Source organism: Streptopelia decaocto, assembly GCF_964273445.1.
Source record: "Streptopelia decaocto genome assembly, chromosome: 4".
Lineage (NCBI taxonomy): Eukaryota > Metazoa > Chordata > Aves > Columbiformes > Columbidae > Streptopelia > Streptopelia decaocto.
Window position 1 is genome coordinate 19,559,586 of NC_138658.1, and position 24,132 is coordinate 19,583,717.

A 24,132-nucleotide genomic window follows, 5' to 3' on the forward strand; every position below is an offset into this window, starting at 1 on the left:
CCTAGCAGGCCTAGAGAGGACAGGAAAATCGGCTCCTGCATAAATCTGAATAAGCTCTATCGGCTGAAATGAGAATGGTGTAATTTAAGACTCCTTAACAAATCTGTCAAACTGCCACTATTTAACTGAAGCTTTGAGCCAGAGTGTGCCAGTTGGGTCTGGACAGAAAACCTGCAAGGAACTCCATCACACACGACAGAACCTCCTGGGGAGCCGTGCTTGGGTGCACAGCAGGAGTAGGGGCTGGCCAGCTGAGGCGAAGCATCACACCATGGGCAGAAGATTATTGGAAATAAAAACGTAATCAGCTATTTGGGCTAGCATGTACATTACAGTATGTCAACTGCAAAAAATTTACTTTAATCAGAAATACCTTTATAACCCTTTTAACGCATTTTCCTGTGAAAAGCTTTGTGAAATAATGAAAAATTTAGTATGTTAAACAATTTGATAGAACTTAGTATACTTCTGTGAATGCAATTAAACATGAACAGTTTCTCCTCATCTTCACCACGCCTCAAAGGACCAACTAAAGAAATCCAGGTTTCATAATGTTTGACTCAACATGTATACATATATTAACATGCTTACGTTCTTGTGACATCATATTTTAGCATCACTTTCTCCTAACTTCGAGAAAAATCTTAGTTTTAATTTATTCGGATAAAGTATCTCACAAATACAGGTGAAGATCTAGTCTTGTAACCTTTACAAGCAACCTGAAGAGGTGCTGCCATGTGAGATGATCTGATTTACCTCATTGCTGTGACTTCTAAAAAATTCATTGTTATTCAGCCAAGACACCAAAGTTACTTTTTATTCAGGAATAATCTTTTCTCTGATGAAACTTTATGGAAGTTCATAATGTGTTTATAATGCACTCTTGCCTTCTCCTTTACTGTTTTTCAAGTTGGGTGTGGGGGAGACGTTTTGCTACCTCCTTACATTTACTTTTGTACTTTTATGTACTTGTGATATTTCTTGTTGATTAATACTACATGAAAAACAGTAGCTAAAACAGCATGAGAAAATTACTACATATGTTGTAAGTTGTATACTACTTACCATAACTACAAATCTATATGAAGAGTATTATGTGACAGCATGTGAGTTAACTAGGGGATTGTAACTCAGTTGCACAACAGCAGGAACATCTACATCATCCTCACAACAGCCTTTCCTACCCTCAAATGCAAATGGTTTGCTTCACACAGGTTTTGCTTGGGGCCTGAGGAGGGACCAAAAAGCTCCCAGCGAAACTATGCAGGATGTGGAACAGGGATTGCTACAGCAGTCCATTCTGATTACATGCTAATAGCAGCCTGTGTTGGCAAGCACTCTAAAGGACATTGAAGGAAGCACCATGCAAGTTTAGAGAGACACTAGCAGGTTCTGTTGAAGAAACCTCTGCTTATATTTATAAAGCAATGGAAAAAAAGTGAATATGAAGACCTCTTTGTAAGGGTAGTTAAAATGTATATAATATTATCCACAATGGCTGAAGTCTACTGACTTTGGCAGATTCTGAACTTTCATTTCTAAGAGCAAAAGTGATGCAGAAGCATCTTCCCTGCCATGCCAGTTCAAAGTACCCAACTCAAGTAATCTCACAACTGCAAGTCAACACTCAGGCTGCATGGAGTAGTCAGAAGCAGTACCAAACAGCCAATTATTTACTGCTGTCCCTGACAGCAAACACATTTCAACTCAAATCGCTCGAGATAGCTAGCCCCTTAGTCAAAGGCTTTCAAAAGTCACTGGCTTAAGCTATTGATTGCACAGAAATCGGGACAGAGCCAATACCCAATTTACACTTCAAGCTAATACTCCAGGGCAGAAACGCTGTAAGACCATGAAGTACTGAGTCCTGAGCAATAGGCCATGAACCAAATACGACCTCTAGATGAATCTCCCAACCAAATGTTATATGACTATCTAATAATCAGTGAAATATGTATAACCATTAGTGAAATATGTATTATCATTAGCAAAAGATGTAGCTTGGCTAAAATATAATCATTAGTGAAGATGAAATGTCATAAGAATATTTTTATGTTTCCTGGTTTACACCAAGAAACCAGGTATCAGGCCTTGTTTGGAAATATGTAGTCAAAGCCAAACATGACCATGGGAATCATCCTGGGGAGCTGTCAAAGCTAGGCATAAATTAGCAGAACAGGTGCTTCTCGGACTCACCCAGGATCCTGGCCAAATCTGGAACGCACCCAAGTGCTTATTCTTTTGCTGCTTTAAACCAAAGTAAATAGAAAGTTATCTTTTGAACCTGTCCGTGTCCTTTGTACTGAACTCATCCGCTGGCAAAACAGACTGGAGACAGGGTTATCATTTACTTTTCATATTATGGAAGTGCTTAAGACCACTAGTGTTGTGCTAGGATGCCCTGTCATAGCTGCACAACAAACAGAAAAGATTATTTGGTATCCCATCCTCACTACAATCCAAGAAACAATAACTAGACAGAAACTGGAGGGAATAGTACAGACTGCTGCTTAGCGCAATATGCTGTAAAGGTCAAGAGCAGCCTGAATGTTTTAATAGGCAAAGCAGAAATGGAAACTGAAAGAAAGTGGAGATTTAACAAATGTGTGGAAGAAAATGGGCAAGAGAACATCTGACGAATGAAAGAGATGGAAGCTGACAAGCTCAGATGGTACTTGACCTCTCAGTAACAGGTGTGATAAGTGAAAAGGGCATTAGAAAAGAAAACAAGCATTGCAGTTTGAGATGCAAGAAAGTGGGAATTCCTGTACTGCTCTAGGCATGTCAGCGGAGAGGTAAATTCACCAGTGGCGAAGGGAAGAAGACAGGTTTAGCCATATCTAAGCAGAAGTATCTGTCTGTCTGCGGAGAAAACAATGTATTTTAAACCATTTTTTTTTACACAGATACTCCACGGCAACGACATAGCATTAGTTGGTTTGCTCCCAATGCTTCCTTCTTTGTGGAAAAAGGTAACAACATATGGCTGTTTGGGGAGTGGATGGGGTGTGACAGGTAGAAAGCTCCTGTCTTATAACATCCCCAGGAAAAAGAAAAAAACCATTCCAAACACCCCAGCATGGAACGCCAGCAGAGAAAGTCCAAAACAAAAGCAGAATGAAAATGGAATTTCAGCAATGAGGAGTCACAAAATAACATGGTGATAAGGGTGGTAACTGCAGATGGGACCAGCACATTCATTCTATAATCTCTTAGATCTTAGTTTCTTAAGTCACACCCTATTTTTACTCCTGTTCCTCCTTCCTCACTCCTAGCAGGATTGCCACTTCGAAAAAGTGTCAGGATGAACAACTGTAGAGTTGACAAGAAGTGATAAAGGCAGGAGGATCACCACTGTCTTAACTCTATTCAACATTGTATTGCGGGACCAAGATCTCTATTGCCACCTCTATTTGTTACAGAAACAATTAATATAAATAAATTAACAGTGAGTCAGAGTTCAGTGTTCATCCCAGAAATTACTAATCGGCTTATTCTAATTCTTCCACATCTATAAAACCAGACCTTTTGGAAAGGTTATGCCTATAGGAAGCACTTAAAGATTCACTTTCTCTCCCTCACCCCAAACAAACTGTCACATAACAAGCCCCGTCTTCAGGCCTCAAAGGCACGATTGAGAGAGATCTTCTAATTTATTTTTGGAAAATAGCATCAGTTTTATCTTTCCTGTGTAGGCTCAGAGAATCTTAGATGTGGCTTTCTGTAGATCTACCCAACATGTGCCACCTACATAACTTATTAAAAAGCTATTATGGCATTTTAAGTTTATAAATAAATATAAATAAAAAATTTTAAACAGGTATCTTTTTCTCTCGAATGAACATTGTGTTCTGGTGCTGAAAACATACACATGGAAAAGTGACTGTACGTGAGGCACAGCCAAAGCTCCTGAATGGATAATGCTACTTTGTCCAGCCTAATATTAAGATGAAAAACACTTAAGAAGTGACAGCCACAGCAATCACCTTTAGGCTCATTCTTTCCATCAGAATGCAGCATGGTTGTTAGTAACTTATTGAAATTATTTCTTAAATTTGAGGGATTATTCTATCAGACGAGTTTGACCCAAGGATCCAATCCTGTACACTCGTACACAAGCTTGTAACTCGGGGCACATATGCCATGAGACCCTGGGGAACAAGCGAGACCTGCCCGCTCAACCTTAGGCTCTGCCGAGCCTCCGCGTCGCGCCCGGCTCCTCTTTGCCCACCACACCCGCTGCCCCGGGAACCAGGCGGGGCTGCCGCCGGTCACCGAGCTGAGAGCTGGCGGGGCGCAGGCGGGCGGGCTGTAGCGCTGCCCCCGGCCGCGCGGGGACCAGGAGGCTGAGCCGCGGAGCGCGGGCGCCGGCAGCGCAGCCGGTACCGGCCCTCCTGCCGCGAGGCGCCGGAGCTCCGGGAAGGGACGGGGCGACCCGACAGCTCCCACGCCCCGACCACCCCACAGCGCCCCCGCCCTGACTCGCTGCCTATCGCCGCGACGGTGCCGCACGCCGGGTATCGGGGCGGCCCCGCTCCGCCCGGTCTCCCCTCCCCGCCGTCAGACGGCCGTTACAGGCAGGCGGACCCCGGGCGCAGCCGAAGGAAGGGAACCCACCGTCGCGGTGTCCCCGACGGCCCGGCGAGAGGAAAGCAGCAGGTGCCTCCCGCCCTTCACGCCCCGACCAGACGGGACGGGGCGCCCCGGGAGCCCTCGCCTCGCCCCCCGCGGCCGGTGCCCGCTCTTACCTTGGTTCCTCTGCCACGCCGCGTACCACAGCAGGGGGAAGGCGGCGCCGAGGCACAGAACCGATAGGAGCGGACCGTACCGGAGCCGCATGTCCCGGCGAGGTGCGGGGCTGCCCGCCGCTCTGCCGCCCGGGCGCCGCCTCCGCTCGAGCAGCCACCGGCCGGGCGTGTCCGCGCCGCGCTGACCTGCCTGCCCGCCCCCGGCGCCCAAGGGGAGCGGGGCCGCGGGGGAGGGCATGCCCCGGCCACCCCGCTTCCCCGTCAGGCAGAGGCACCGAGCCCTCCCGCATCACGCTGGTGTTGCCCGGAGAACGGGCGCCCGTCGGGACTACCCGCGAGGTGCAGCGGTGGCACCTGCTCCGCCTGCCGCCGGGCTCTCCCGCTAGAGACGTTAATATCAGGAACGAATGCGCACGCCGGTTCCCGCTGCAAAGCCGAAAGCCCTGGGCAGAGCTCTCCCCTGACATTAGCCATCCCGATGCCAGGACCCAAACTGATAAGCCTCTCGCCTGCGACAAGTATAGGGTGTATTTTTAGAGGAAAAAAAAAACCAAAACAACTCGGCTCAGCACTTAAGCAGGTACTGTTTAGCCCAAGTCACATCATCATCATAGTTACGAATATTTTGCTCATTTAAAACGAATGGTGCATGTTTGCATATTGCTTATGAGATTGTATCAGGAAGCTAAGCTGTAGTATACAATTACACATGTCTAGCTCTTCAGTTCATCTTTAAAGTAGCTGCAAAATCTAACTTGATGAAATTCTAATGTACACTAGTAAAGGTTTTTCACTACTGCCATCGCGCTTTGTTTCACACATGTGCTTTCCCACTATGGCAGGCACACTTCTTTTCCTTTTTAGGTCCTCAGCAATCCATAAGCAAACAAACAAAAAAACCCCACATTGTTTGGAATACATCTTCTATAACATAGTTTATAAAAGGAAGGGATACTTTATTTATCGAGCTTCCCAGAATCTTGTACCAGGACACAGTTTTAACAGAATTACCTATATTTTATGAGAAAAAAAGCCTCTCCCTTTTATACCTGATCAGCAGTTAGACAGTGGCTTTCACTTCAACACATTCACTACCAGCTCACAAATCTACCCCCATTCTATATCTGTGATGAAGAAAATATAGTTTCCAGTTTCCAGTTCTGTTTGGCAAAGATCTAAAGGACCACTTCAGAACTCATACTGGACTTGGGCAGCTGATAAAAGCACTAAGCTAACTGCTATCTATTCTGTTACCTATTTCCTTACCTGATTACTAGCATATATAACTAATGACTCTATTTACCCAAAGGTTATATTTTTCTATATAACTGGGTTATAAAAATGTACCTGTGTTATAAATGCACTATCCCTTCCTTTTCTCTATTTGTTTACTTAACAGCTTCGTCTTATCTTATACCAAAACCCTAAATCATTTGGAGTAGCGCTGTGTAAAGCAAACCAACACCCGCCAACACGGGTGTCCAGACACAAGCCTGCTGGAGCCCTCATGTGAATGCTGCCCTTCTGTTCTCCTCTTCATTTTACCAACAGCATAATTACGCCCTTTTTGGAAAGTCAATCTTAGACTCACCAAATTGTACATTGCTGCTCTTGCTAAGTTAGTGTAACCTTCCCGTGTTTGAACAATTATATGGATGGGTTTACTTCTCTGTTTACTATTTACTTTGAATTATAAATGTTATTGTTCACTAATAATGCAGCAGGCTGCTAGCAGCCTGCATCAGTATACAAAGGGAGAACTGCAAAACTAAGCATGGCTCCATGAGTTACTGTGAAACCTCAAGTTAGACTTGGCCATTCCTGATCTGTACTTGTTCACTCTACACTTCCTTCTTTCTTCTATTTCTGACTGTATCTCACTTTGATATTTTTACTGACGAATCTTCTTTAAATGAGACTTTGAACATGTAATTGTTCATATTAACCAATATGATTATGGCTCAATCTTATGATGTTGCCTCCTTATCACCATTTCCCTCCCCAAGCTAACGAACTAAAAGCTCAAGGCACTTCTTTTAATGGAGGATCAATGTAGACTTTGACACATTTGCAGTAAAGTAGGGATTTAGAACTAAGAGGAACAAATAAGCATTAAATATGTCACATGTAATGAACAAAATGCCTTTTAATTGATTGGCTGGTATTCTATCTGTTACAAAGCTAAAGTGAACATGTAAATGATGTGGTCAAGCAGAAGGGCTACTGAAGATAAGAATAACAAATCTAGCACACACAATTTTATCTTATTTTTAGAGCCAGTAAGAAAAAAAAAACAAAAGCACACTACTCATATTTCCAGGAACTTACACACTGTACAGGGAAAGTCTGTGGGGTCTGCCACTGAATGCATTAGATGATATTTATTAAGTCTGACTCTAAAGCAGAAACAGTTACTCAGCCATGCTGAGCTGTGGTAATCATTTACTTAATGCGGACTTCTTAGACTAGTGCATTAACCTACAATGGGGCAGGGCATTAACTGCCCCTGAAAAAACAAACAAACTGAAATCACTGAAAATGCTGTGAACTTACACTGCTTTGGGACCTACATGCAAACAGGCCCTCCTACTTGCTTTGTGCTTTCCTAACATCTCCCTCCTAGTTCTCTCTTCATATGTTAGAGAGCAGTGTAGGGGAAAGGGACCTGGGGGTCCTGGTGGGCAGCAGGATGACCATGAGCCAGCACTGTGCCCTTGTGGCCAGGAAGGCCAATGGCATCCTGGGGTGTATTAGAAGGGGGGTGGTCAGTGGGTCCAGAGAGGTTCTCCTGCCCTTCTACTCTGCCCTGGTGAGACCACATCTGCAATATTGTGTCCAGTTCTGGGCCCTTCAGTTCAAGAAGGACAGGGAACTGCTGGAGAGAGTCCAGTGCAGGGCAACAAAGATGATTAAGGGAGTGGAGCATCTCCCTTATGAGGAAAGGCTGAGGGAGCTGGGTCTCTTTAGCTTGGAGGAGACTGAGGGGTGACCTCATTAATGTTTATAAATATGTAAAGGGTGAGTGTCACGAGAATGGAGCCAGGCTCTTCTCGGTGACAACCAATGATAAGACAAGTGGCAGTGGGTACAAACTGGAACACAGGAGGTTCCACTTAAATATGAGAAGAAACTTGTTCACAGCGAGGGTGGCAGAGCACTGAACAGGCTGCCCAGGGGGGCTGTGGAGTCTCCTACTCTGGAGACATTCAAAACCCACCTGGCCACCTTCCTGTGTAGCCTCATCTGGGTGTTCCTGCATTGGAAGGGGGATTGGACTGGATGATCTTTCGAGGTCCCTTCCAATCCCTAACATTCTGTGATTCTGTGATGTTATTTCATATGCTCAAGAACTATGTACAACTGGAATAACACACACAGGATTTTTTGGGGAGGGTTAAATGTTTCAGACCAGTTTTACCTCCCGGCAGCAGAATTTCTGAATTTTTGACAAAGTGATCATCTTTAAAAATACTGTCCAGGACATGTGCCGAGTAACCTCTAATAATTACACTAAGAAAGTAATTTAATAGACTAGTTCCATCAAGGAGGCTTACTTCCAATAAAGAGTTTCTAGGCTTGTCCTCATGATTTGTAACTGAACATCTTTTCTTGCAAAGATGAGTACCTCACATTTTCAATACTGTTTTCACACATCTGTTTAAACAAGAGTAGAGAGAAGATTAAAATAAATATTTGTCAAAATACAGGCTCATGTGTGAAACAAGTAATGGATTACTTTGCATGCAGGTTGCAGCTGTCCTTCATCTACAAGGGTACACAAACAAAAGAATAACTGCCTTTAACAACAGGTAATAGTGGCTGCCATGGGAAGTTTTCTGACTGCAGAGATCCAACTCATATTGCTGGTTAAAGCCCCTTTTTATTTGCCCTGCTATCACTTAAGAAACATAATTTCAAAAGGTAAACAGTAGCTGATTATCTTTCCCTCAACCAACGTCTGTGAAGGTAATACTGGAAGGCAACCACTGAAGGCAAAAAGAGGAAGCCAAAACTTTTTTTCTGAAACTAACACTTTATATTTTTGACTGTCTTAATAAAATTTACGAATTGACTGAACATGATGATATAGAAGCATCTTGCATGATTCAAGTATGAACGGCTGTGTAAAATCAAACTTGCTCACTGCTGGATCAATCCATTCTCTGAAGACCCCAATGAAGGTTTAAGTCAAGTGTTTACACTTGCTTGTAATACACTGAAAAAGATGATCAAGCTTAAAACCTAGAGAGAAATTAACACACCTGAAATTGCCAAGTTTGGTATAATCACTTTTATCTCCTGCTTTATTTACAGTAAAGAAGCTCTACTTATTTGTAATAGCAAGTGATTAAAAGCTGTGAAAAAGACCTATCAAAAACACTTTTTTTTATTTTTAAATAAATACGTGTAATTGGTCACACATTTTACTTTAAAATACAGATTTAAGTAAGGAAAGCATATGAGAAGAAAAAAGTATAAGCTAGATTAAAACTTGTATCTCTTAAACTCTCACATTTTAGAAGTGCTTTAAAACAAGACGGTAAACACTTTCAAGCTTACCTCATGTCTAATTACAACAGAGAAGTATTTTGCACTTTATTGTCAAGACCAGATATTCTACACATCAGTCCTGGAGATGTGAAGCAAAGAGAACTGAGAAAAAAATGACCACGTACTGTGTATCTTTATTATTATGGTAAAGTTTAAGACTGTCATAAACCAAAATAGGAAGTGGAACAAATTCCAAAACCTGCAGTAGAAGTTGCTTTGGTTCTTCACAATCCATGCAAAAAGTAATTTCTATGTAAGTATATATAACAGAAAACAAATATTCACAAAATTCTGGATTCTGTGATGTTATTTTGCTATGAAGCTATTTAATCAATTAAAGAAGCAATGAAAAGTCAAACTCCTGAAGCAGTAGGAAGACTTTAGTACACATGAACAAAACTGTCCTCAGCTAGAACCTTCCCTCAGTGCTGTTTACACAGACCCACACTTTAAGGATGCACCTGCTGGGCATCCTAAGAAATTCCAGTAGCTCATGCTCCTAACAAACCATCTCAGAGCAACCAGCGTCTGAGGATAAAGACTGACAGCAAGGACCTGATGAACCTTCAATTTCTTCATGTTGTTACAGCTCCTCTGTCTTCCCAACATCCAACACTAACACCCCGCTGCTGCAGAAGCCAGGATTCTCCTGACAGCGAAGCTTTCAGCTGAGCTGTGTTTAACTACTGCAGCAGCAGTGCTCTGCCAGATAGTCTGCTGGGAGGTGGACTGTAATAGTTCTTTTCCTAATCTGGATGATTTGCTCAGAGTTGTTTCAGCTAGGTGGAGCCATAGTTTACCAAGGCCCTGCAACACAGACAAATTTATTTCCTCTAATTCCTTGTATCAGCTCTTAGGCACTGGATCTTTGATAATTTGTTAATTTATTTTCTGGTTTTTGGCTATCTCGGACCAACTTATGTGAAAGTAATGTGATAGAACCATCATGCCATCCTATCACCACGTAAAGATACTTTTATAATAGAGATAAACATTTTTTCTTTTATTTTCATCCAGTAGCATTCTAATGCTTTAAAAGTCAGATAACTCACAGAAGACTAAAATAAATGACCACCTGCCGCCTCTTAACACGCACCACTTCTCCTCATTTTAAGAGCAGGAATCAGATCTGCAAACAATTGAAATTCACAGATCATTGATTCCCCTGGATGAAAGTCAGCACACCTACGAGTGTAAAAATCCAAAGGGAGGATGTCAAATGTGTTGGTCTACTCTCTGAAATCCTGTGGGATGCAGGCCACCAGACCTGCTGCGTGGCTTTTGATTCTGTGTAAAAGGTACTTCAATTTCCTCACATTAAAAAATGTATCAGAATGCGGTCAAGCAAGTCTGTCTACTCCCTTTCAACCACCCAGATTTTGTGTACAATGTTTACTGAAATAATCGTTCATAATAATACAATGGAAGCAGTGACCAGAACTAAATGAATGAAACACTTAGACTGAACCTGCATTCAGCCAAGTGGCAAGGCAGCATCCAGGACAAAGCACCCTCCTTAGAAACACCTAGCCCAGCTAAAACCACCTCTCCTTTCTCATCAGTGCAGCCTTCAGCTAGAGCCTAGGCAAGGAACAAGTCTGCGAGCTCAGTCTCACGACCACTTCAAGCACAAGCGATTCCCAACTGTATTTTGCGAGCCGTCACGAATGAGTTGAAGGTGTTAACTAGCGAGACGGTACACTGGTTTTTGGCGCAGGTACGAGCTGGGCTGGCTGTGCCGATTCCCCGGTCAGCACCGGGGTCAGCCCTGAGGTGACACTGGTTGTGTCCCAGCCGGCATGCCTGCGCACGGCCGGGCGGGACATCACCTACAGGTTACCGCACACAGCCCGGCTGTTCCCGTGCGGGGCAGCCAAAGCCTCGGCGGCTTTACCCGAGCCAGGCCGCCCTCTCGCACCTGGCACCGGCCAGCCCTCGGCTCCCGGCTCGCTGACTGCCCCTTGCCCGGTCCCGGGGCACGCCGCGGCCGGCCAGGCGAAGGAGTGGAACGGGCAACCGGTGCCCGCAGCGCCCCGCGCCGTTACGGGCCTCGGAGGAGCGTGCGCGGCACGGCCGGTAAGAGCCACCGGGCCGGGGAACGCCGCTCCCGCCCAGCACTTCCGTCCTGCCCCGCCATCACTTCCAGGTCGGGGAAGGCGAGCGGCGGCTTCCGGCGGGAGGATGCGGGGGGCGGCCGGGCGCCGCTAGGTCTCCGCCGGGGTGGGCGCGGGGCGGCCGCGCTCCGCGCTGTCCGCGCAGGTGCGCGTTCCTCCAGCCCCGCCGCGGCGGGGCCCACCCGGCTGCGGCCCAACGGCTGCGCGGCCTCCCGGCGCGCCGACTGTTAACGGCTCGTGAGCGCGAGGCTCACGGAGGGCCCGGCCGGGGGGTGCTGCGGGGGCGGCGGTAGCGGAGCGGGGAGCGCGGTGCCGCCGGGGGCCGCCGCCCCTCCTGCTAACGCGTGTCCTTGCTCCCGCAGAAGATGCTGGCGTGCCTGTGGGGGTTCCTGTACAGCAGCTACTTTCGGTTCTGGCTGAAGTGGATCCTGAGGCTGCTGACCGGGAAATGCGAACTGCAGCGCGTCCTCGGCGGCTCGAAGGCCGGCGCGCAGCGGGCGCTGGGCATAGGTACCGGGGCGGGGAGGGACGGGGCGGGCACGGTCAGAACACCATCGGTCACCACCGCAGTGCCGCTTGGCGAGAGGGGCGAAGAGGCAGCGCTGGGGCTTGCGAACCTTATATACACACGGGCACCGTTAAAGGGGGACTTAGATCTTTATAAGCGTCGTGAAAAGCAATAGTTGGAAACCAGCACCTGTCCCGACCGCAGTGTGCATCCCGTGGATCGTGTTTTCACAGCTCCCCGCTTCCTGGCTACCCTATCAGAGTTTTAAATCTGAATGGCCCATATAATTTCCTTGCCAGCTTGATAAGGTAATTCGGATTAGCTTCAAAGCACAAAACAAATACTGTATTTCCGCCCCCCCCCCCCCGCCCCGAGTCTTCTCATCACTTTGGGTATGTTTTTGCCTTCCTGTTATTAAAAAAGTGACACAGAAAATACATGAACACATTTTATGGGGGGAAGGAGGAGTGAGTGAATGCACAAGGCTGCTTGATGCAGAATTTTGATCTAAAAAAGTAATTTAAGAAACTGATTGTAGCTTTTGCCATTTTAACAATAGCTTGATGAAGTGTCTTTGTTTCCTTATTCTCTAGTAAACAACACAAAATGATTTATAAGAATAAAAAAAAATGGAGATATTTTTATCTCGACACCTTTTCAAATTAATCTTAGTTTTTGTACATGTAATTGATCCATGTTGTAGAAAATCCCAGTCTATTTTCAGCATTGTATTTGAGGATTATAAGAAGACCCTAACTGTGTAAATTAAGATTTTTGCATTACCTGATACCTGTTGATTTTAAGATTGAGTAATTTTGATTAATTATATGTGTAAAATGGACACAAAATTTTATAATATCTGCCACAAGAACACATATTGTCCATTATTTAAAATAATTCAGTTCAATTTAATTCTGACATTTACTTTTTTTTTTTTTTTTTTGGATTGCAGAACATTCACTGAAATCATCAAAGAACAAGGTAAAAGATACTAGAAATTAAACTATTTCAGAGAGAGCTGCCTGAAAAGAATGTGTGCATTTACTTTTGGAAGGTGAAGAAAAGTAGAGGAATAAAAGGCAGAGAGGATAGAATAGCATTTTGGGTTCTCTGTGCTAGGGGTAGTCAGGTTTTCTCAAAAATAACCCCATATCCCTTCAAAAGTTTGTTTCCATCTCTCTGAAAGATTACATGCTCACTAGCGGCAAGTCAGACAAGTCATTATATAGAGCTGCTGTGCCTGGAGAGGGTCAGTTTTCCCTGCCACAACAATCTCTTACTGTTTTTGTAGAAACCAGAAACGTCATGTGGATAAGTGATATGGATAAAGCAATTAAATGCAGTATATACAATAGCATCTTGAGTCATTGAAAAAAATTTAATGCAGTACACGTTTAACTGACAAGCTCCTTCCCGTTGTTCTGTGGCAGTTAGACATCAGCTAAGACTTTAAACCCTCACATCTGTGTATCTTGAGGAAAACTTTTCCTCTTTAGACAGTGAGGTGACTGTGCATTCTCCCTTTTTCTAGCTGATCACTGCAACGTGATGTTGAGACTGAATTAGTAACTACCACGAGCATCTTTGTTGCAGTAGAGCACAGGGTAGGGTGGGTCTTTTAGTGTCTCTTGATTCAATTATTATATCAAATATATTAATGTTCAGTTTTAAAAGACTTAGCTTTTGCTTGCTGCTTTGGTGTTAGCATGAATTGTATGAAGCGATGTGTTGCAACCATAGAAAGTTTACAAGACAAAGTGAAACTGTCATGAAGTGGTTTTAGATGGGCAGTGTATAATTATCATGACCAGTATTTGCCCTTTAGAAAGGCCTCACAACGGCAGTGTCTTACATGAAGTTCTTTTGTTTCACCCAGCATTGAAACCTCAACTTCATTAGCTGTCTTCTAATTCTGAAGCATTATTTCCTTGTTGAAGTTTTATCACTTGCCCCCCAAGAGCTGTGTTTGTTTTAGTTATGTTAGGAGAAACGTGTTTCAGTTCAGCATTGAAAGCAAATGAGACCTTGATTAAGCAACTCTTGAGCTTTCTATTTATTCTTAATGGGACACCTGTACAAGCAATGTTTACAGTCTGACAAAGTTACAATTATGCTTTTATGTAATTATTGCAGATCTTTATATACAGTTTGACCCCATTGTAAACATTTGCGATAAATGGACTGCTCTCCTTTTATAGTAAAGTATACATGGCAGGTATACATAGGCTGAGAAATAAGAATAAAGTAGAGGATTGATTTCTACATTCCTCATGAGGTCTTTTACTGTGTTAACTTCCTAGGTTTTAAGAAATGCTGTACATGTTGAAGAAGCTGAAGTGGAGAAATGTGTCAGAGACATAATGAAAGCGAAGAAGATAAAAGAGGAGGATACAGGGTACGTTTGGAACCTGAATACAACTTCTTCATGGCAGAAAATTCTGACATTTTGGTGCATTCATGCAGTTGCTGAATCTGGTACAATATGTAGGCCATGGAGCACAAGTCTTTAGAATGAAGTTAGAAAAATTATGGTTTTGTCCTCTTCAGTTCTTGAATCTAAATCGCAAAGTTTTAATTGACACGGATTTGGGATAACTGCATCTCTATCTTGCAGATCCATTGTGTTGCTCCTTATCTGAGTAATATGATTATTGTATAGGTTGATTACATGAACTATATAATTGCTTACATATATTTGAGAAGTATAGTGGTGCCTGATTAATGTTTGTGTTCACCTGCATAAGTAATTATGAGCAATTGAGAGGAAAAATTGTGAATAGTAAAAATTTTAAAGTGTAATGAAATGCTTATTTGAAGCTATAAGTATTTCTGACAGAGTTTGACTTGAAGACTTTTAAGGTTTTAGTTAAGTTTTTTTCCCAGCTTCCATAATTTGAGTAGTGCCTGGCTGCGCAGCACTGCAATCAGCTAAGAGTTTTTTTAAAGTAGAAATAAGATCTGTATAGCAGTATACTTAACAAATATGCTGCAGTTTGAAAGATGAACATAAAGCACTTCCCAATTCTAGTGTTTACATTTTGTTAACATAATAAGAGTCTTATCTTGTAGTTCAAGTAAGAATACTTGGCTAACTATGCCTCTTAATAGCTGCTGTGTGGTATTTTGTTATTATTTCAGGTTTAAGACAAATCTGCATATCTCCTTACTGCAGATATCAGGTTATACAAAGCTTTATTTGAATGTAGAAGATCTGAGGAAGGTCCCATATGATTCAGATAACAAGGAACATGAGGAACAGTTAATTGAGGTAAAAATAATCTTTTAAATACGAAAGCTTCCCCCCCTCAAGTCTAACATCTTGAAGAACTTAATTTATTCGTAGTATTCTTACCAGTTGGCCTGTTTAAAGCTCTTTTGTACTGTGAGCTGCTAAACTATTACAGAAGTGACGTATTACAATGCAACATCAAAGGAAAAAAAATGTAAACTAGAGTTACTTGCACTGGTATTATTTTGTGTGAAATCAGACATAACACCACATAAATAGTAAAATAATTTTGTAAGGGGTCACTGAAGGATCATAACTATAAAGATATTTAACCTCTTGCACATGTCTAACTGCAAACCAATCATTACTAAATAAAAAAGACAATAGTGTTTTCTTATTACTGTATTCCGGTCAATGTCAAAGAGGACAGTTTAAGGTAACAATAAATAATAGCAAGCAAATACTAGAATACTGCTTGAGGCTTTTTTAAATAGCTTCTATTGTGCAAATATATTACCATGTCATTTTCTTAGCCTTTCATAATCATCTCAACTTGCTTTGCAAGTCCCAACTTTGATGTGTTAAGTAAGGGCTCAGTGGGAATTTATATTTCAGTTTATAGCTATCCTATCAGAAAATGGCACATACATTAATTTCTGAAGTAAAACAAGTCTTTGCTTCTTTAGTGTTAATACAGTGGCTTTGTCCCTGAAGGAAAATAATAATATTTAATGTTAAATGTAATAATTTTCATAACTGCTGAAATAAGCCATTGTAGTATGACTCCAGATTGCCACTAACGGAAAAGAGCAGCCTGCATGTTGTATCCTGTTCCATGGTGAATAGTTTCTGTTGTGCATCAGCAAGTATTCTGAATTATGTGACTTGGAATATTTAGCAGCTGTGCATAACGTGGATGCATATTTGTGCAGCTTTGGAATTTGCTGATGCCTCAGGAGAAGCTGAAGGCCAGGGTCAGCAAGCAGTGGTGTGACATTGGCTTCCAAGGTGATGATCCTAAAACAGACTTCAGAGGAATGGGCCTGCTGGGATTAGTGAATCTGGTGTAAGTGAAAAGAAATATTTCTATTGCAAATAATTTTCATTACCTATGTATTTTCTCTAGTTGATGCTGTTTCTAGTAAAGACCAAATAGAAGCAAATAGAAATGGTGGCTTCTGTACAGTGAAAACCAGCATTTTCTAAATAAGTCAATATTTCTAGTGGCTGAACATCTGTAAACGTGGTTGAGTAGAGGACAACAAGTGAGGGTAAAAACAGAAAGTTGCCCAAGTCACCTTATGTTTTGTTGTCATGATAGATTTGATAGGTTATAACTTAGAAAGTAACTCATCAAAAGCTTTTAGAATTCCTGAATTAGTTACTGTAATGACAAAAAACAGGTTTACATAACTTTTCTGAGCTAATTCGTGGACTTGGGTAAACTTCCTATTTGATGTTCAGATCAGACTTTTTTCTTACTGTACTTGCTCATACTGAATATATTTTGTTTTGCTAACTTTTCCTTGGTTTTCATTTTGTGCTGTTTTTCAGTACAGAGTAGTATTCAGCTTTAGTTTAAAGCTATACATTTATGTTAAACACTTTTTTTTTTTATGAACTTAAGAAAAATAATGGGAGATACCATTTTACACTGACAGGTATTTTAGTAAGCATTACAGCAATGAAGCTCGAGAGGTCCTTTCTCATTCAAATCACCCAAAGCTGGGGTAAGTCACTATATGACTTTTTCTGGCCTATTCTGTGTAAGAGCTCATGTGAAGACTGCCAAGTATGCTTCCTGAAAATAAAGAGGAAAATATTTGTGGGTTTCCCCCGCCCCACTGCATTAAAGGATGAAAAAGGGTCAAAGTAGAAGGGCTTGGGAAACTGAACACAGAAATGAATTTCAGGTTGGGAACTATGTGCAGGTTTTTTTCAGAATAGACTTGAAATGTTGCAAAATATTATCTTCGGTTAACACAGTGGACACCTTTAACATCAGAGTTAGCTTTATTTGTAATAGGCTTAGACTATGTTTAGGAATGAATACTTGTTTTTCACCTTACTGATGCCATGTTGGAATGGTATAGATTCTCTCTTAAGGGCTCTTTTTTTTTTTTGCTAGGTTTCTGTTCTGTAATAAGCACCTACAAAGAGATGGTTTTTTGTTTTCCAAAAACAAAGTTAAAGTTCAACACTTTGCATATTAAAACATTTAGTTCAGTTTACAGGGAAATTTACTTCAAAACCAGCGAGATACAGAGGAAAGCTGGTAAACCTGTGTATATCATCTGATCCATCCAGTCCCCAGTTAACTCAATCACCTATCAAGAATGGGAAACTTCATAACTTTGATTGTAAATAAGATTACCTTGTGCAACTAAGACATGAATAGGATAGCTGAGACATTTAAATTGATTAAGTGCCCATGTCATTGACCCAAACTAATCCTCTTTTTTTCTCTTTGCTCAGAAACATTTGATTTTTTAAGAATTTATATTATGGTGCTTTCTGTATCATGCAACAGAAAAAGATATTTTTTTCAGTTTGAAGAACAAGTTGAGAAACTTATTCCATTTATACTGTAACATTTTTGTTTCATTTTTAATATTCCAGCAGATGTAATGATTTCAAATGAGCAAATTTAGGTCAATGTTTATTATCCTTACCATCTTATTATTGCCTAATGGAGGCATTTGTCATACTATTGTATACGAAACCAGAGTTTTTAAATAACTTTAACATGGCTGGATGCACCAGGGACTGGAAAGAGTGGTCTGTAGGTCAGAGTCAGCTTGTCAACATGTGTCATAGGAAAAACTGACTTACCCTAATGCAGACTGTTTCTCGGAAGCTTTTAAGTCCTATCCCCAAGTAAACCATGACCTATGATTGGCGTTGCAGATATTCTTATGCAATAGTTGGAATCAATCTGACAGAAATGGCGTACAGCTTACTCAAGAGTGGTGCTTTAAAGCCTCACCTGTACAACGTGGTGTCCGGGTTGCCACAGATGGAGCACTTCCATCAGTTTTACTGTGAGTATGTGTAGTTTCCTCAGTACAGATTCCCAGCGGGAGGCCTACAACCTAGAGTTTTGGGGTTTTTTTGAGTGCATTTCCATTCTTCTCTCACTAGCCACAGAGATTACCACCTGAAAATTCACTCTTTGCAGATTTTTCTCTTTTAATTCATTATTATAGTGTCCAAAAGCTTGCTGTTGACCAAGATGGGACACTCCCTATTTTAAGGGATTGAGTATAGTCTAAAGTAGTTAGCAATGTAACTAGTCTTACATTTATACAGGCCTAAAATTACATTTGGCCCTCTGAAGGCAACTGTGAGGCTGATGTGCCCCCCCGATGAAAATGAGTTTGACACCCTGGTCTAAAGGATCATTCTGGTTCTAGCCAGGTCAAGGCAGAAAATTGTGGAGGGCATGTTTCCTGATCTGTGTTTTGTTTTCTTCACAGGTTATCTGGTTTATGAGTTTGACAAATTCTGGTTTGAAGAAGAACCAGAAAGCATTATGCACTTCAACCAGTACAGAGAGAAATTCCATGAAAAAATTAAGGGACTACTCCTGGATTATAACGTGGTACTAACCTTACAAAATAGAAAGGAACATTAACTCCTCTGCAGTTGATGAGGTTCTGTGTCAAAAATGGAATTATGGATTTGGATGGAGGTTTTGCATGGTTCGCCAAAAACTGTTTAACAACAGAACTTTTTTTACATTTAAAAAAAATATCAAAATTCAGTTAAGAAAGCTTGGACAATCAACCTCTGTTTACAGCTCTTTATATGCTATTCTCCAAAGGACAGCTTTATTAAAAAAAGAAAAAGAAAAAAAACATAAAACCCAACAAACCAACACAAAAAACAATCCACAAATCTGAAGAGCCTCTGAATCCCTTGTTTTCACAATTTCTTTTATACTACTTGGTGCAGGAACATGAAGCAGGTATTTATGGTGTGTCATGTTTTTCATTAATAGGTTTGACTGTTTATATTGTCTTTTAAAATCCTGTTTTAGTTGAAATTACTCTGGTTTTAGACTTTTTGCATTCTTGTTCTGTACATGTAGTTGGTAGTTCACTTGTTAATGTTAAATTTCTCTGAAATTAAGAGGTCCATGAAAGTGATGTATTGGTCACTTATGATTTTGGAGAAGAGGTGTAATCCAGCAACGTACTGATGGTACTTACTAGAAATTACTTCTGACTAAGGAAGTTTTTTCATCTATGGATTTATACCAGCAAATTCCTATGTTTGGAAAAAGCTTAGCTTGCAAACAGAAAGAACCACAAATCAGTGTGAGGATCAAATCCTCAGACTAAAGCCACTCCTAAAAAATTTCCTACTGTAAAAGTTTTCAGTTCTTTCTAATCTGACTTCAGTTGCTTAAGCTGCTTGACTTTGCATCTGTTGTCAGCCCTTTCCTTTAGTAGCTAATGGAGTGTTCTCAATGGGAAGAACAAGAGAGTTAGTTTAGACCTATTATGGAATTCACTCATTAAAAACCTTTTTTGCAGCCGTGATCCCTATTTTGTAAACATAAATTCATATCTGAGTACAAGTTTCTAACAAAGATGTGTTTTCCATGGAAAGGATGCAGCTGCACCATGTTCCTTAATGTCGGCATCCTCAGACAATCTAGTCAATAGGGCTTCATATCTATATTGTGACTAATTATTGCTTTAAGCAACTTTAAACAGATTTGGTATGACCATCACTTCATTTTCTAAAACCTACTATTAAATAAGTGCCTTCTGCTTTATTCAATCAGTGTTTTATTTTGATTCTGTAACCAGATGATAGCCTTAGAAGCTTGAGTTATTTGGGAAAGACTTTTTCAGTATATACCTAAATAGCACACAGTGGCACAAAATTTGTATCCTAAGAGAAGCTTTCATTTGTTTTTAGTTTTCTTTTTTATAATCTCGGGTAAATTACTTAACTTCTAGTCAATGACTATTCATTAAGAGATTCCCGAAGAATACAAACACCGAACAGAGAAGAAAAGAGACAAACCCCTTTTGCAAGGGGTGATGTTACACTACATAAGTATTAGATGTATGATTCTAATATGTAATATTCCATCTCCTTGGAGATACTCAAAACCCAACTGGCCATGGTCCTCAGCAGCCTGATTTAGGCCACCCAGCTTTGGGCAGCAGATTGGAGTCGGTATCTCCAGAGGTGCCTTCCAACCTCAGTTATTCTGTGAGTCTGTATTGTGTAATTAGTGATTTCTTGTGCTGCAGACACCCCGTTGCTCTTGATCCCTTAAATGTTGGTGTTCTCCTATGTGTGGGAAAAGTCCTCATCAGGGTAGATAGTATATAGGAAGTAACACAGTTCTGGTTTATTTTTGTACATTAGATATAAATGAGAATTAATTCTTGAGTTTAACATGTGCAGGGCAGAGAATGGTTCATCTCATCTGTGTTGGGTTGATGCTATTCAACTAAAAAAAAAAAAAAGAAAAAGGTAACCTGAAGATGCTTGTAGAGAGAGTATTTATGGTTATGCCATGGTTTGTTGGCTGAACAGCTAAATTGACTAGATTAGCTACAAAACTGACTGCAAGAAGCCAAGTTCTTTTGCTACTTCCAGGTACTTGGGTCCTGTAATTCTCACTATTGAAAAAGGGGAGATCTTATGGGGAGCGCTGTGAGATTCACATCCCACAGTGGAGCTTTTTCTCTGACCCTTGGAGGTACCAGGAATTCCTAAAGGCTGAGGAGGGAAGTGGAACGTGCACTCTTTCCCAGAAGTTAGTTGCCTGTTATTTTCTAGCCCCAGCTTCTTTTGTGTTTGTCTTCCTTGGTTAATTATTGTTGCTGTTGCTTGTTAGATAATCAGTGTGAGACTGACTTCTTGAATTTCAGCAGTGACCCCAATATGTTTAGCAGCAGCAGGAAAGAAGATCCCATTCTTTATTTTCATCTCCTCCTTGCTAACAAGGAAATCGCTTGAGCCACCTCTCTAAAACACTCTCCTGTGCTAGAGTCTGCAAACTTTTTTTTGGCAACAGTTGCAGAAATAACTTACACCCTCCTCTTGGCTCCTTGTTCACTACAAGACTGACATTTAACTACTGCTGAGGTTTTTAAAGTTTCACATTTTCTATCACAAACCAAAGGCATTTTAGTGTAAAATGTAGATTAAGCCCGATGTGAGATGCGTCTTCGTTGCCTTGTTTTTTTAAAATATTGGAGCATGAGCTGGGAGTAAACTGTGGCAGTATACAAGGAAAAAAGTCAACCATCATTAGATGAGTGAGATACATGGAAATACATTAGTTTGTGTGTGGTAATTAAGGTGAACATTTGTGTTAGGCTCCAATACACTTTGCCAGTAAACGGTTAGAATTTGCATGAAGTTCTGTAGGATCACTAACCCTGTCCTATCTTGGAGTCACTCTGCTATGTGTAGACTAGTCCTGGGTTTCCCTGTTTTGCGCTAGTCGTAGGATAATTGTATTATGGTGCTAGCTAGAATATATGGAAAAAAGTAAAATCATGTCTAGGGAAGGGAACTATGCGTTGCTCGTCAGTGGTATTTTATACTACCTGTTGTAGGGTGACAATCCTAAGGTTGCGGAAGACTGAAAATGGAGGTAGGCCACCTTTCTGCAAGTTGATATAATCAATTTGTTTAACATCAGAACATGTTGCTTGTGGTTTATTCTGAGACTCTTAAAACCTCAGTAAATTCTCTTATTTATTAACTGTCATGTTTTAAAGTATGTATTGTCTTATTGGAACTTGCAAATATTGTTAGTTTTCTAACTTGCTGCCTCTTTAAAGCATTCACTATGTGAAAGCTTATATGCAATAGTAGTTTTAGAACAAAAGTAAATCAATAACACTGAAGACAACAAGGTGGTTCTCTAAATTTTTTGGTTTTCTTGTAACAACTACTTAAGAAACTACCTCCACTTGGTTGTTTAGTGTATGCTTGAAACCTGGTGCTACTCCATGAACAAATTAATCTGAAGATAAGTAGTTTAGAATAAGCAAAAGTAAAATCTGGACTTTCAATAAGTAAACGCATTGCTTCATGAGTAACCAACTCAATTGGAAAGCATGATTTGAAGACAGTGCTACTTAGGAAGAAAGAAACGGGGAATGTTTTTAACCTGGTGGTGCTTTTGTTGTCCAATAGATCAGTGTAAAAAATAGGGCCTTTTGTCCTAAGGGAAAATAGGAAAAAAGGGGCTGATTAAAGCACCACACAAATAGTTTTGGATTTTCACTCTTTCAAAAAGCAAAAAAACCCATAAAAATTAAACACACACAAAGCCCCAAGCATTCATTTTCCAGATTGTCCATCCTAGTTTAAATAAACATTTTACATAAAGCTATTGGTCAGCTTTAAGAATTGCCATGATGAAAAACTTCGCATTTAGTTAAGTGGGAGTTGAGCAGTCAGTATTCTTGAAAATACTGCTAGTGTATGAGTGGTAGAGATGTAACCTGTTGTTTCTCTCTGTCATACTTGTTCTGTGTTGCTGTAGTATAATGGTGATCAATCTTTGGACTGATGTTTCTTGTGCCCGTCTATACATTGTCTTTTGCTAAAGAAGAAAAAAAACAGCCCAAGACAGCTTTTGGGCTGTTTCTTCTTATCACACTGTGCTTAGATAGCTGCATACTAATAGAAATTTCTGTTTACCACAATATAAAAGCAATAATGTAAACTGTGATGTCTGTGTAATGGAAAGAGATGTTTACAATGGTGGCAAATAAAGAACGAGTTATTCCAAAATATTGTCTACATTAGTGTGTTATGGCCTACTGGAAAACATAAGAGTCTGCAGTTAGCCATGCTCTCAGTTCTTGCACATGCACTATGATATGAGGAAAAGCTTTACCCTTTTTTGTTTTATTTTCTCTTCTCCAGCTCTAATAGCTTGTGTAGAGGTCTCTAAGGTTCCTGTACTGGGCTTGCATTTGTGCCTTTTCTAATAACACTATAGGACAAACTCTTGAAATGGTAGGTGGCAGAACATCTGCATATGTGGAAGCTGAACTGGAAAAAAACAACAGCTGGAACATGCTAGCTGGCTCACATTTTCTAGTTTTTAAATCATCATCCAAAGTATGTACCTTAAATCAAACACCAGAAGAAAGGAACAGGATTTAAATCTGAGAGATGCATACAAAAAGCATGTAACTCTTCAAATTAATCTGATACTGTAGAGAAACACTATTACATACAGGTTCACATAAAATCTCTTATCTGTTGTAACAGGAAGTTGTACAGTGGGAAAGCCCGAGTTTGACACACATTATGAAATTGTGTGGATTATGGCCTTTAACACTCCCTCACTGTCCCGGCCTTTGTCAGCCTGTCACCACTAAGCAGAGTCACAGCTCCGGCGCATCGCACGCACCAAGGGCATTAGTGCGTGGCGAGGAGAGGCTTCCCGCTTTGCCAGCCAAGGGCCTTCTCCAGCCATTGGGTCACCTTGTTCTACACCTGGCTTGGAAGGCAGCAGCATCCCCTTTATCAAATCTGGTCCACACCACAGAAGGCAGACCCCATTCATTGATACATAGCATACACAAAAACTACATTGGGTTGGGAGGAGGCGGAGAGTAGTTTTGCTGAGTTTCTTTGCCTAGAGAATGACACTGCTCTCCTTAGTGATGGACCAGAATTTTTATTATGGAGTGCAAGAGAACATTACACAGGTAGGCTGCCGTACTCTGCTGCAAGTGGTAGCGATTTATTACTCCTTTATTTCAGTTGCCCTTGAAACTTTAAAAGAAGCTCTGTTTTAAGCTTGCTTTTTGTCTGTTTGTCTTTAAACAAAAAACAACCAAACCCGAAAAACCAAAACCAACCAGAGGCCAAAACAGCACTAGGGTTTTGTTTGAAGGATCCAGAACTTAACTCTCAGAGTTAACTCAAAGTGTAAGCAGTATTGTTTAGGAGAGCAAAACTCCAGTAAGAAACTGAGAGCTG

The 24,132-nt window shown here is 41.1% G+C and overlaps 2 protein-coding genes across 3 annotated transcripts in view; one reads left to right on the plus strand and one right to left on the minus strand.

Annotated features, from left to right (window-relative positions):
* The window catches only part of MGAT4D (MGAT4 family member D), a 36,118-nt gene extending 30,867 nt beyond the window's left edge, over positions 1-5,251 (minus strand). For both annotated transcript variants that reach the window (XM_082050348.1, XM_082050347.1), the window contains exon 1: positions 4,749-5,251. In XM_082050348.1, the coding sequence (XP_081906474.1) occupies positions 4,749-4,986 (238 nt within the window). In that variant the 5' untranslated portion in view covers positions 4,987-5,251. The remainder of the gene's footprint in view (positions 1-4,748) is intronic.
* Positions 5,252-11,447: 6,196 nt separating this feature from the next.
* ELMOD2 (ELMO domain containing 2) lies at positions 11,448-22,929 on the plus strand. The gene is made up of 9 exons (XM_082051797.1): positions 11,448-11,558; positions 11,776-11,923; positions 12,874-12,902; positions 14,222-14,316; positions 15,060-15,189; positions 16,083-16,216; positions 16,812-16,880; positions 18,058-18,191; positions 18,627-22,929. Exons 2-9 carry the CDS (start codon positions 11,779-11,781, stop codon positions 18,782-18,784), a joined length of 894 nt encoding a protein of 297 aa, XP_081907923.1. The 5' UTR covers positions 11,448-11,558; positions 11,776-11,778; the 3' UTR covers positions 18,785-22,929.
* Positions 22,930-24,132: the final 1,203 nt, after the last annotated feature.

Excerpts from the sequence above, each read along its gene's own strand:
- ELMOD2 (XM_082051797.1), top strand. The coding sequence starts at position 11,779 with ATGCTGGCGTGCCTGTGGGGGTTCCTGTACAGCAGCTACTTTCGGTTC. Across the intron at positions 14,317-15,059 it reads ATAAAAGAGGAGGATACAGG|GTTTAAGACAAATCTGCATA; the intron begins GTACGTTTGGAA and ends TTATTATTTCAG. Across the intron at positions 15,190-16,082 it reads ATGAGGAACAGTTAATTGAG|CTTTGGAATTTGCTGATGCC; the intron begins GTAAAAATAATC and ends ATATTTGTGCAG.